The sequence below is a fragment of the Tachysurus fulvidraco genome, chromosome 1 (assembly GCF_022655615.1).
Source record: "Tachysurus fulvidraco isolate hzauxx_2018 chromosome 1, HZAU_PFXX_2.0, whole genome shotgun sequence".
NCBI classification, from domain to species: domain Eukaryota; kingdom Metazoa; phylum Chordata; class Actinopteri; order Siluriformes; family Bagridae; genus Tachysurus; species Tachysurus fulvidraco.
The window spans coordinates 8,910,368-8,923,267 of NC_062518.1; the positions used below are offsets into that span (position 1 = coordinate 8,910,368).

At 37.6% G+C, this 12,900-nt stretch overlaps 1 protein-coding gene across 2 annotated transcripts in view; it reads left to right on the top strand.

The window, feature by feature from the left end:
* The window catches only part of kcnq1.1 (potassium voltage-gated channel, KQT-like subfamily, member 1.1), a 35,599-nt gene extending 23,102 nt beyond the window's left edge, over positions 1 to 12,497 (top strand). For both annotated transcript variants that reach the window (XM_047807254.1, XM_027136905.2), the window contains 5 exons: positions 4,932 to 5,007; positions 6,444 to 6,538; positions 6,809 to 6,855; positions 7,211 to 7,272; positions 11,643 to 12,497. In XM_047807254.1, coding sequence (XP_047663210.1) covers positions 4,932 to 5,007; positions 6,444 to 6,538; positions 6,809 to 6,855; positions 7,211 to 7,272; positions 11,643 to 11,837 — 475 coding nt within the window. In that variant the 3' untranslated portion in view covers positions 11,838 to 12,497. The remainder of the gene's footprint in view (positions 1 to 4,931; positions 5,008 to 6,443; positions 6,539 to 6,808; positions 6,856 to 7,210; positions 7,273 to 11,642) is intronic.
* Positions 12,498 to 12,900: the final 403 nt, after the last annotated feature.

A 12,900-nucleotide genomic window follows, 5' to 3' on the forward strand; every position in this document is an offset into this window, starting at 1 on the left:
GTCAAAGTTCCTGCTAATTTTATTCAAATCTAAAATGCATTTAAAAATAATTTAATCTGTTGCTTTTATTTCACTCTAATTTTGTGATATACAAATGAAACTGTAATTAAGATTAATCTAGGATTTTGGTTGAATGTGGATCCTAATACTGTCCAGTAAAAAAGTCAGAGACTACCATTTTGTTGATCAAACAGTACTAGTTAATTATTTGGTGGCAGCCATGCAGTATTTTTTTTACACAGGTAAGTTATACAAATAAATATATAAACATTTTATTTGTAACACCGAAAATTCAATCTTGTAGCTTTTTCTTGCAGGTAATCACACAGCACAACCATGGTTGAAGCAAATCCACTGAATCTTATCAAAAATCTGCTCATTATATTGCTCTAGAGTTGCTTCTGTTGAGAATGTGACAGTGTGAGTTTGACTACAACAGCATGGTCTGATTTAACTTCTGCTTGTTATAGTGTGTATTGTAGTGTATTGTATTGATAAGAGCAGCAGTAATCAGGATAAAAGAAAACAGAAACCCTTCCCTTCAAATTTGAAGTGCAGTCACAATAGTAGGAACAATACTATTTGAATGCTTATGGTATTTGCTAATGAAAATATGTAGCACACTGACGTTTTTATTTTATTTCGACAACTTTCATAAGAAACATGACATAATATTATTGTGTTAATCAGACTAAGATTGTATTGAATCTATAGATCCAAATGCACTGTGTGTGTAGCTCTGTTGCTATGTCACCTGCTGAGCAGTGAGCTTTCTGACTTAATGAGCTAGAATTCCATGTTGAGGGGGCGTTTTCTTTGGGTTTCATTGGTAAATAGAAATTTACAAGCTTTAGTCAGTCGCAGCAGCTGAGTTACTGAAAAGAGCTATAATTTTCATTACTAAATGCAGCATACTGTCGTGGAACGATGTGTTGCTGAAAGACATCTCAGATCATAAAATGTTCATAAAATGCTTTAAAGAGAACTTGATAGTATGTGAGTAAATAAGTAAGTAAGTAAGTAAGTAAGTAAGTAAGTAAGTAAGTAAATAAATAAATAAATAAATAAATAAATAAATAAATAGACAGTTTCATTATGATATATGCACAGGCTTTGGAATATGTCATACAATGATATGTAGTTATTGTTGTCATGCAATGAAATTGTAGTTGTTTCATGTCATATATGAAGATGTGGTAAATGTCAGTTTGTCGTTAGGCTTGGGAGCATGGAGAAGCAGGTTTGGCTGTTTAGTCATGGTGTAATCCAGCACTGTGGTGCTCCGGCTCAACCTTAAAGGATATTTAATACTGGATATATAATACCCTTTGATGATCAGGATGAAAGAAATCTTTGCTTGACTAAAGCCATGGGGACCCCTTGTTCGATGGGCGTGTGTTTATGTCTGTGTGTGTGTCTGTGTGTGTATATATATGTGTGTGTTCATGCGATGTCCTTAGGTATGCCGGACCTACTCACGACCTGTGATCATCCAGGATCCGGCATCTGGTCAATGATTATCAGGCTGCCTGAGGCGCGCATGTGCTTATCTTGTGCTGGACACTTATAGAAACGTCATGGAGGCATTTGAGCTGAGAGCAGACGAGTGGGCCAATGTTTGGGCTAACATGTTTTATTGAACAGAAGCCCAGACCCCCGCCCATTCTGTATCCTTCCAGACTTGGGCTAATCGCTGTGCTGTTCCCCTCCTGCTGCAGGGGGGCTATTCTTAGAGCCTCCAGCCTTTTAGTGCCCCAGCACTGCGCTCCCAAAGCCTGCGGCGCAACACAGCCACACAAAAGCACTTCAACTTTTGACTCAGAGCAACGAGGACAAGAGTGCACTCTGACACGGCTAAGGACGGGGGAGGGGCGGCGTGTGTATGTGTGTGTTAGAAAGGGTGGTGCTATAGTAACAGACCCATGTCACGTGATATCTATCCTGGGGCACAAAGCATTTTCAGGACACTTTTATTTCTCAATTCTGGCTTATTTATGCAGTTTGTTTGTTGTTTTTTTGCTGAGCACAGCAGAGTGTATTTTACAGTTTTTAACCAATGGTGAAATTGTTTGTCAGTAACGCTTTACAGTCAGCACTGTGTTGGTTTTTGTTGTGTAGAGAGAGGAGATCAAAGAAAGTGGCATCTATTTATTCAGTTGTACTCCATGTTTGTGTAAACCCATTCGTTCACATCTCTGTGTTGTCTTACGCCCTCTTCGTAGTTTTATAACCGCACAGCTGTGTGTTTGTTCGTTTTTGTGTGCTCAGGCCCTGTAGATGTGTGTGTGCATGTACTGATTGCTGCTGCAGGCTTAATGTCTCTATCTTTATCTTGATGATAAGATTAACAAGTAACTCCTGAACCTGATTGCTTTCCTTCCTGTTTATCTGGTCCTGATAACAGTCCGATTAGCTCTGAGAAAAAATTCACATGAATAACACTTAAAGAAAATACCGGAGAAAACAAATATTAAACATTAAAAATATTACTTTGTTACATTCTTTTAGAGTAAACTCAGAGTCAGCAGATGCTTGTGGTTGTGTGACATTATCACTCAGTCTGAGCAAGTCATGCAGAAAATCCCTGTTTGTCCCTGCCAACGTGTTTACTTCTTTCGTTTCCTTGTTAATGGTGCCACTCTAAAGTGTTGTGATTGTTTGCCTCAGTTACAGCTTCAGTCAGAAATTCAATGCCAATTTCAGAGCCTGAATAATTTTTTTGGTTTGTTCTTTCTGCACTGAAAAACCTACCCGACACCAAGAACAGTGTTTACGCAGGCAGTGCCTTGCCGTGTTGAACACATCCTGTACATGTGATGCAGGTGGGCAGGCTGTTCAGAGTTGGGTGTTGATCTCAGTAATGGTGTGACTATTTCCTGTCCCACGCTGCACCTCTTTGATCTTTATTTGGTCTGTCATTGACACAAGCACAACATCCGTTAGCATCTACGCAATCAGGCGATCAAGCACACATGTCGTGACTTGCAAACGACATTGGGAGATAGCGTGACAGCTTGGAAATGATGCTCTTTTTTTTTCTGAAAAACAAATCTTAGTGGCTTCTCCTTCGTGTTCATTTAGGTTTCAGCACATTTGGATGCAGTTTCATGCAATACCTGTAGCAATATCCTGAAAAAAAAAGGTACCTTTGATTTCTCTTTTGCTAGTGCAGGCACTCTGTGGTTTTTTCACATCTGTCTGCTACTGATATCAGCCTCTTGAAGAGAAACTAACATTGCTGATTGTCTCTTACTTGTTTTATCAGTTCCAGGAGATCTCTTTCTCCTCCTTTTTGCGTAGATTCTTGCCAGTGTCTGCCATTAGCCAGGCTTTGTGCCAGCACCAAAGGCAGATGGTGACCCTGATGGGGTCATGAGACTAGCGTTGCTATGCTGGTAGCCAGGGATGGGGAAAGGAAGTGGTGCTGTCCCCTAGACAGATGGGTTGGTTCCCATGTTCTTCTTCCCCCCGATCTCTCTCACTCTCTCTCACTCTCCCACGCACATAAATACTCTCAGCGCCATTTGCCAATCTACTGGAATGACAAGCGTCTGATTCCAGAGCATAATGATCTTGTGGTTGTCATCTGTAGAGATGGCAAGGTCATCATAAGGCTGTCAGTGGCAGAGCTGTATCCCACAGTGATGGCATGCTTTGTATTGTTTTCGTGTTAGCCACTGTCATTCGGCGTCTTTGTGACTCAGAATGAAGACTCAATAACCCAAAGACAGTTATGTAATGCATGTCTTGTCCAAGAATGGAATGTGAAAAATGGGCCAAGGGTGCTGTTTGGAATAATTGTGCTGCACTCTAGGACAGCTTGTTATCCAAACTTAGCTATTCAAGGTAGCAAAGTTTTTTTTTCTGTTGAGACTACTAATTTTAGAATGCTTGTACATACATTATTTTGTCTAGAAGTGTAAATTGCATTCTACTTATTTAGTAAAATGCAAATATATATATTTGAATTTTACTAAGCTATATCTAGTAGCCAAGAATGATGCTAGATCATAACCTGAACTGGCCCCAGCCATTTATTTGCCATTGCCTGGAGTCAGGCTTATCTAATGCTCCATTTCCCTGTGCTGAGGAACTAAATACCCTCAGGCAGCTATGTACATTAACTCATTAATGTTCTACAATACACAACCTGCTTGATACTCTTGCCTTCAGTTGGAGATTTGTTTTAATATTTATTGTGCACCTGCAAGCAAGACAACACAGATACATGTAGAGCACAACATACACGTTTATACATGCCCTATCAAGATAAAGATACAATTTTCAAATTTCTAAAAGAAAAACCCTTCTTTATACAGGTTGTACAAGGAGGTCATCTATCCCTTTATACAGGGTATCTATATGCAGGTCATCTACAGGGAGCAATTCTCACACCAGCCACACACTTTCATTCACACCCAACCCTTTCAAAATTCTCCAAGGCTGACAGTATCAGAATTGTGTTTGGTCCATGTCCTGGTCACAACCCCTGCCTGAGTCATTACCTGAGCTCATCAGCATTAAAGGCCTCTGTATTAATTCCTCCAAGGTGCACCTGAGGGCCTTTCCCAAGCCAGAGAGGATTGTTTTGCAAATGGTATAGCATGGCTTGTGTCAAGAGTGCATTCGGTGCTTTGGAACTATTATCTTCATGATGCCGGTGGCGCTTTACAGCCTTATTGTCTTCCTCGCCTTCTCTGGAAGTTGTAAAGGACCCAAACCATGCATTAGTCTGGCATGATTTCAAATACCCCCCCAAAGCATGAGAATAAATGAAACAGGGTTTTTTTTGTTCATACTGTCCTTTTTATGTACTCAGACACACTAAAGCTTTAAGGAATCTAATTTAATCCTACATTCTTATCTCTAACTGTGATGTATCATTTCTCCCTTTCTGTTCTTCATCCTTATGATCACCCATTAATACACAGATTGCGAGAAACCCACCGGGCAGCTATTAAAGTGATCCAGAGAATGCGCTATTTTGTGGCCAAAAAAAGGTTCCAGGTAAGACTGCCTAGATTTTATTTTTACCTGTCTGTAAATTCTGTGTAGAAATATCTATGTACCATATGCTGCAGACAGGTAACTTTATATCTCGTGCTGAGTTCTTGGCTGTAGGATTTCAGTGTTAAGGTCAGATTGCTTATCACCATAATGTGAGTAGTTAAGAACTGTAATTGTGCCTCCACGAGGAGTTCCAATGTAATTGGGGTTTAATGTCTCTCTCGGTGCCTGTTGAAGAGCTGGCCTCATCCTAAAATGTCTTTATCCATGGCAGCAGAAAACTGCTTTTCCAATTTTTCCCATGTTTTGTGTTTTTGGCTTGATGGCAGAAAGGCAGCTAAAGTCTTTTTCCAGTCTTTTAATAAAAGTGAATTTATATGTAAAGTGAGTCTTGTACCAGTCAGCATATAGGAATATTAGAATATAGAAAAACTCTATATGAGTGTTTTTTTTATACTTTTTTTTAACAAAAGGTATTTTTCAATGTTGTGCAGTGAAAAGTTTTGAGTTCTTTAAAGTCTGAAGGCCAAACAAACAAAATACTTTAATTTTCAGGTCATACAAGTTCTAGTTTCTTTCTAGCATATTACATCCAACTGCACACACATTTATGTTGATGTCAAATTTGCATCCCACACACTCTTTCCCCTTTTCCATTAGACACTCAATGACAGGTCCCTTTTTTCTGTTGCACTTTCAATCTTTGTTTTTCTTCCCTCTCAGTGTCCTTTAATTTGCTTTTGGTTTACCACACTTACACTTCTCTGAAATCCCCTCGCTCCACCTCCCCTCCACCTCTCACATACTCTTGTGACACCAAAAGCATAATCATGACCCTGTGTCAGACATTGGCAGCCACTTTTAGTGTCTGAACTCATGATTAATGTTTGCACTTCTCTGAGCAGATTTAATCCTGTCTGACTTGGGAGTTCTTTTGCCAGAGACGTGTTAATGTTTGCATTTTTTTTTTTTTGCTTAACCAACTGATGCCTCATAACAAACATGTGACTTCCCACATTCTCCACATGTTCCTTGGAGTCATCAAATAAAGTCAAACAGCACAGGGTGTCAGAGTGCAGGTCTAATCAGGTTCAAAAGCAAAGAATCAGTGCTTTAGTGCTTGATCAATATGAACGTTTGGTGTCGGCTCATGTGGGTGGCTTTTCTTCAAAGCAAAACCCAAAGCATAGATGTCTTTGTGCTCTTTGATCTACAGCAGAATAATTGTGAGGTGATGAAAGTTTATATAACATTCATAATTACGCAGTGATTTAGTCATTTTCTCATGTGCTTAGTTTTATATTTATACTCTTATGTTTAGCTTTGCTACCTAAACACCATTTATTTTTGTAATACAAGGGTTTTCTTATCTTGAACTTATAATATAAGGAAGGACAAGTAGAAACACACCCCTGACAGGTTTTGTGTGCTTGCAGCAAGCACGTAAACCATATGATGTCAGAGATGTAATCGAGCAGTATTCTCAAGGCCATGTCAACCTCATGGTGCGCATCAAGGAGCTGCAGAGGAGGTGGGATACTGCTGCCAACTTCTTTCAAGTTTCTGTCAAATAAATGCTCCAGACCTAAGAACTCTGGAGGAAGTGTACTACATTATAATGTTAAGCCATTTTTATTCAAATTTGAAGCATATTACTTCTGGATGGACAATTAGAGCAACATATATATATATATATATATATATATATATATATATATATATATATATATATATATATATATATATATATATATATATATATCAATCACTCTAATTAATCTGCTTTATCTGCCTTCCATAGACTGGATCAGAGCTTGGGAAAACTGTCCTTGTTCCAGACAAGCTCAGGTAAAGTTTGCAGTACAAACTCTTTCTTTGTTTATACTGGAAAGGACTAAAACATTCTGTATAACACAAATAGACTCCAGAATTAATGCAAAATATAACATTATATTAAAATTAATTGAACACAATATTTTTGATAGTTCAAAAAGAATAGTTAGAATAGTGGAAATAGTTATCAAATTTGTTGTTGTTGGAGTCCTATAAATTTTAGCAAGAAATAATTAGTAATTAATTTCGCTTGTCTGGAAGTAGAAAAAAACCCAGTAACATTTAGAACCAAGAAGACAAAAAGACATAAATTAGTACCCCTTTCTTTTAATAATAAAATTATTATTAAATTATGATTATTTCATTTCAGAGAGAGCTAGAGATAGAGGCACAAATACAATTGGCTCCAGACTCAAAAGGATGGAAGACAAGGTAAGCATAGCATTTTTGTTTTCAGATTAGGATCCTAAATTTTGTGTCAATGGTCATATTAATTCCGTTTTTGTGCCTCTGGGAAAACATGGTGGAAAAGTCATTTTCATTCTGAAGTGACTCACACTTCAAATACTTAATAACAGTTGACACCCATAAAAAACCCATAACAGTTGACACTATAGTTTTGTTGTTGTTGTTGTTGTTGTTGTTGTTGTTGTTGTTGTTGTTGATAGAACTGTTTACTCAGGTTACGGTTAGGATTAGATTATGGTACCGGAGTAGTATTAATTGTCTGTTTTAAGACAGTGAAATGTCACTGGAAAATCCTCACAAAAATACTTGGACAAACATGCATTTGTGTGTGTGTGTGTGTGTGTGTGTGTGTGTGTGTGTGTGTGTGTGTGTGTGTGTGTGTGTGTGTGTGTGTGTGTGTGTCTTTGTGTGTGTGTGTATGTAACCTCTTAACTGACTTGACTGACAGCCAGGGACTCAGGAGCTTTACAAACACTCACTATGCTCCTGTTCATTTGCCACTCTGGCCCTAAATCCCTTTACAAACACTTTTTTTTTATCCCAGACATGAACTCTGGGGAAAACACACACTTGACATCCCCACCACCACCACCACCATCCTTCTGTCTGAACTGCACTCCCACTCTGTGTCTCTTTACTCTGTACAGCAATGTAGTTATCTTTTTTATCCTTCCGACTGTCTAAATGCCTAAAGTGATTAAAAAAGTATTACTAAGATATCAGCCATGTTTCTGAACTCAAGTAATGAAAAAAAATTCCATTTTCATTTAGCACTGAGTACAATGGGGAGTTCTGTATTCCGAGCACACTGGATTAGCAATGTAATGACTGATTTGCTCTCAGTATGACAGAAGCTGCAGTGACAGACCAGATGTGTTTGCACAATTTTTTGTCCACAATGACTATTTTTTGTTACCTTGGAGCCAGTGATGACAGGATGACCCGCCCCACAATCTACTGCTCTTCTTTCCATAGTACATTGGTAAACAGGAAGCAGACAGTGTGTGACATAAACAGGAACAAATAGCTGGAGCATTTTAGGCAAACAGGCGCCTGAGGCATTCCTCTGACTTGCTCGCTGTATTCTGCTCTGCCACCCACTGTGATACCAGGCATTACAGTATGTGTGTCAAAGACATATTACACAAGATATCACACTCATATTGCATAACTATAGAAAATTATGTATAATATGGTGAAATCTTTGAAATCTCCAGTGATGATTAGTTTGGATATTGAATGTGAGCACTAAAACATTTCATCAACAATTCATTGTTACTGTTATGAAATCATTAGGTTTAGCCTTATAACTCTTCTTGTATAGACATAAGCTTAGGAAGCTTACACATAGGAACACAGTCACTAACAGGAAGTCGGATAAGCAGCACAACCTGCGTTTCCTAATTTTTTTTTAAACAATTGTTTAAAAGCTGTAATTATGCTGTGTCCCTTCCACAATAACAATAACAGAAGAACTCCGCTTGACATTTAAGGGCTCTTTCATTCAAACCTGTGAACACAAAACCTTCTGTCACTGAACAAACTACTTTTTGACGTTTGTTCTTTTGTATGATTCACACTTTGATCTGTAAATGCGTGCTTAGTGCTTCTAGTATGAGCCGCAATTTGAGGGGAAATTAATAATGGAAAAATGTAAAGCACCTTGTTTCTGATTATTATCCCCTATACTGTATTTCATGTGACACTTCTTAATTACTGTGGATGACATGTTTTGAATTTTATAGCGATGCGGATTACCACAAATAGATACTATATGTATGGGTGTGGCACAATTTAATTCAAATTTCAATACCATAAAATGTGCATGTAAAACTGTAAATGTTGTCACAAAGCAGCTTTACAGTTATCTAGATACAGATCCGGAAACCTAATGACCAAGCTGAAGGGAAGATAAAAAAACTGCCTGAGTTGACATGAGAGGAACCAGACACAAAAATAGAACCAGTTCTCTTCTGATACCAGATTATGACTTTTTAACTTTATGATATAAAGTCATGTAGCATGGAGCATGTTGAAAGGTTGTTCATTATGAGTATCAGGGCCTTTTTTTCTAAGTTTTTAGCCCTAAATCTATGTCTGTAGCGTTAAACCTGTTGTCCAAAGTTTGGTGCAGCAGATATGTATCGTACAAGACACACCATGCACCACAGAACAATAAAGGAGATCATAGTAACTGCATCCATTTTCACACAATAAACTAAAAAAGACGCATGGTAACCTGGGAAGCTGAAAGCTAGCATGTGCTTCCTCTGAGAAACATGAAACCAGCAACCGTCACATTTCTCTGACTGAATCTCTGTTATTTCAAAGGGCAGCTGAACACATTCAAAGGAGTAACTGTCAGCTGCCACATACACAAGCTCACATACACTCATGTCACTCTGGTTGACCAGGAAGAGTGTAGTGCCATGCCAACATGGCTAATTTGGAAACCCATGTGCATTTTGATCATGATATTCTTCACAAAGCTCAACAAAGTGGTCTATACTAGAACTTATCATGAATCAAAAACATGTATTATTGCCTAAATTACTATACAGAATAATTTTAGGTCATATATCAATATATTTCATACATGACTTGTGAATATGAGTGTTAGCATAGGTGTTGCATATGTACTGTATGATTATAAACAGCTAGTGAAATTCCTTGCAATGGCAGATGTGTTCCTGTCAACTCTCAGCTGTAAGCAATCATATCCAGCAGTCTCATTCCACTCCATTTGAGCTGGGTTTTTGTCTCACCATGGTTAGAAGGGTGTATATTTGTATATCTGCGTCTACGTGGGAGAGCTTGCACATGTTTATATGTGAAGTCACATGCCATGTGGATGGCTGTGTGTGTTTGTGAATGTGTTTGCAAGTGTGTGCCTTAACGCTACCTCGATATAAACTATGTTGTTGCTCAGAGACACGCATCTGGTGATTTGTAATAGGGTGGAGGCGGACTTCGCTCCAGAGATTACATAACATGGATGGACACTTAGCCCCTCAGCAGTATATATCCTTATGCATCTAAACATGTAATGTAAATATATTGCTGCTTCATGTCTCGACAAATTAATTAAGGAGAAACGAAGGCACGATAGTCTTTGGATGTTTTTACCTTCACAATCCTAAGCAATATATGAAAAGTAGATGTACATGATGATATGCAAGTGAAATGGGAACGGAATGGTATAAATGATAGATATATAAAGGGATTTTATTGTGTTAAATTCCTAGCAGTATTAACAGTTTGGGAATGTCAACAAAGCCAATTAAAATAACTAATACAGAAAACGTCATACAACAAATTCCCTATGATATTAAAATTAACAGACTGAAACGTTCCTGAAATGTTCAAAAAACATCTGTTCAAATACATGGTTATAGAAGGTTATAGTAGTATTGTGGGTTTCTCTACAAAGTTATTAGATAGCTATGTTATTACAAAAATAACACTAGAACCAATATTGTTACTTTTCCTGAAAACTAAAATGTGGAAGAAATTTGTATGATTGTTTAGAAACGTAACATGAAAAATGAGAAAGGGAGTGAGAGAGAGATTATTTTTGAGAGAGAGAGACACTATTTTTGATCTATTTGTTGTCAGTTTCCTGGGCTTCAGGAGAATTCAGAAAACATAATGAATGTGCTTGAAACCACAATGTCCTGTTTAATTCTGTTTTATTTGTATAGGCCCTAAGACCTGGTCACAAAGTGGCTTTACAGAAATCCGGATGTAGATTTATATTTAGATTTTTAGTAAGCAAAGCCAGAGGTAACAATGGCAAGGAAAAACTCCCTGAGTTGGCATGAGGAAAAAGCTCAAGAGGAACCAGACTGCTTCTGGGTGACATTATAAATCATTACTCTTTTACAGTTGTATACTATAATGTCAAACCGTACTGAGTGTTTAGAAAGGATGATAGCATATAATCATATTATATTAAATAAATAAATATAAATATGAGTCTTAGGATGCAACATGGGGTGTTGTTTATGAGTGCAGCAGCAGTAGTTTTTTATGTAAAGATCTACAGTATCCAGGTGAGATTGACTAAATCGCTTTACTAAACTGTTTTCCAATTTTTCCCTTTTTGCGAAGTGAAAATGTTAAATGAATGTCTATGTGTGACCATAACCTTAATTAAAACCTATAAATTGTTTAGATGGGTGCTTGTTACAGAATTTGACAAAGCTTGTCAAAAACTTACATGTTTAGCTATTTTGTATTGTATTTGTATAGTGTATCTCAATAATTATATTCTTAAAGATTAGTGTATATTTCTGATTTTGTACATGATACACTCTCTAGTTTCTTGTTTTCAGATCATACACATGGACAAGACACTAAACCTCATTGTGGACTCTATGAACCTCCTTCTGAAGAGGGAGAGTGATGTGAGCAGTGTGGCAAGAGCAGCACATTGTGAAAGGGCCCACACGCTAACACGCGACCTTAGTCTGCCCACATATGACCAGTTCTCAACCCCATGTCCATCTACCCTTGAGGACAGCTCCTGAGCTGAAGCAGCCAACAAACAACTGAATCAAGTGCCTTGTGTGGGGTGAGCTGTAGAAGAGTAGACACAGACAAAAGAACACTGAATATGTGCTTAAGTTTGATCAGATTTTCTCAGGTGGACCAATCATAACTCATAAAAGTCACTTGTAAGATGAATTTAAAAATATGTAATCTCTCATGCACACAGTATGACATAGATTACCTTTTAGGCTTGGTGTGTTTACTGTATAATGAAAAATATGTCAGGTCATTTTTGATTAATCCAATTTCTTCCTATGCTTATTAAAATGAAATCAGTTTTGATGCAAGGTATGGGGATGCTTATGGCAAGCTATGCACATCCAAATGGTTGCATAAATATTTATTAGATCCAATCTGTACATTGGAAATCTAGTTTATTTATTAAGTCATGTATACATTGATTCACAAATGCATACATGCATAATTGTACTGATTTTATTTCACATTCAAGTATTAGTGTTGTTCATATAATGAGCCAAGTGTTATTTACTGGTATATTCCAGAAGCAACATTGCGAAATCCCTTTTTTTTTTTTTTTGATTTTTATACATGCCTTTTTTCTGTTCTCATAAAATAAATATTAACCATCACTTATGAATTTGTATTATTTTTTCAGTAATGTCTCATTTTGAAAGTTTCTGTGCCGTGTCCGTGGGTTTCCCTGCTCTTTTTTGGGCCATACCCATATATCTTTTTGCTGGTTTGAAGGTAATGTGGAGGCATTTATGGCATTCAGGAACGGTTGTAATGCTTTTTCTAAAAAGTCTTTCAGCTACGCTTAAATTCCTTTAGTGTATCCTGACAGATCAATGAATTACGCAGCACACGACCATATGGGCAGCACAGTGACCTGTGACCTCTGTCCGATACCTTTGCTCTTTTGGGTGAAGGGGTTTGTTACTATGGAGATGACTTTATGTGCACCCCCTGACCCTCTCTTGTGAAGGAACATGGCCATTCCTCTGATTCTTTTATATTATTGCCTATCTTACAGACTAGTGTTGCCAGTAAGATGTGCAACACTCTCACAAACTGACGTAT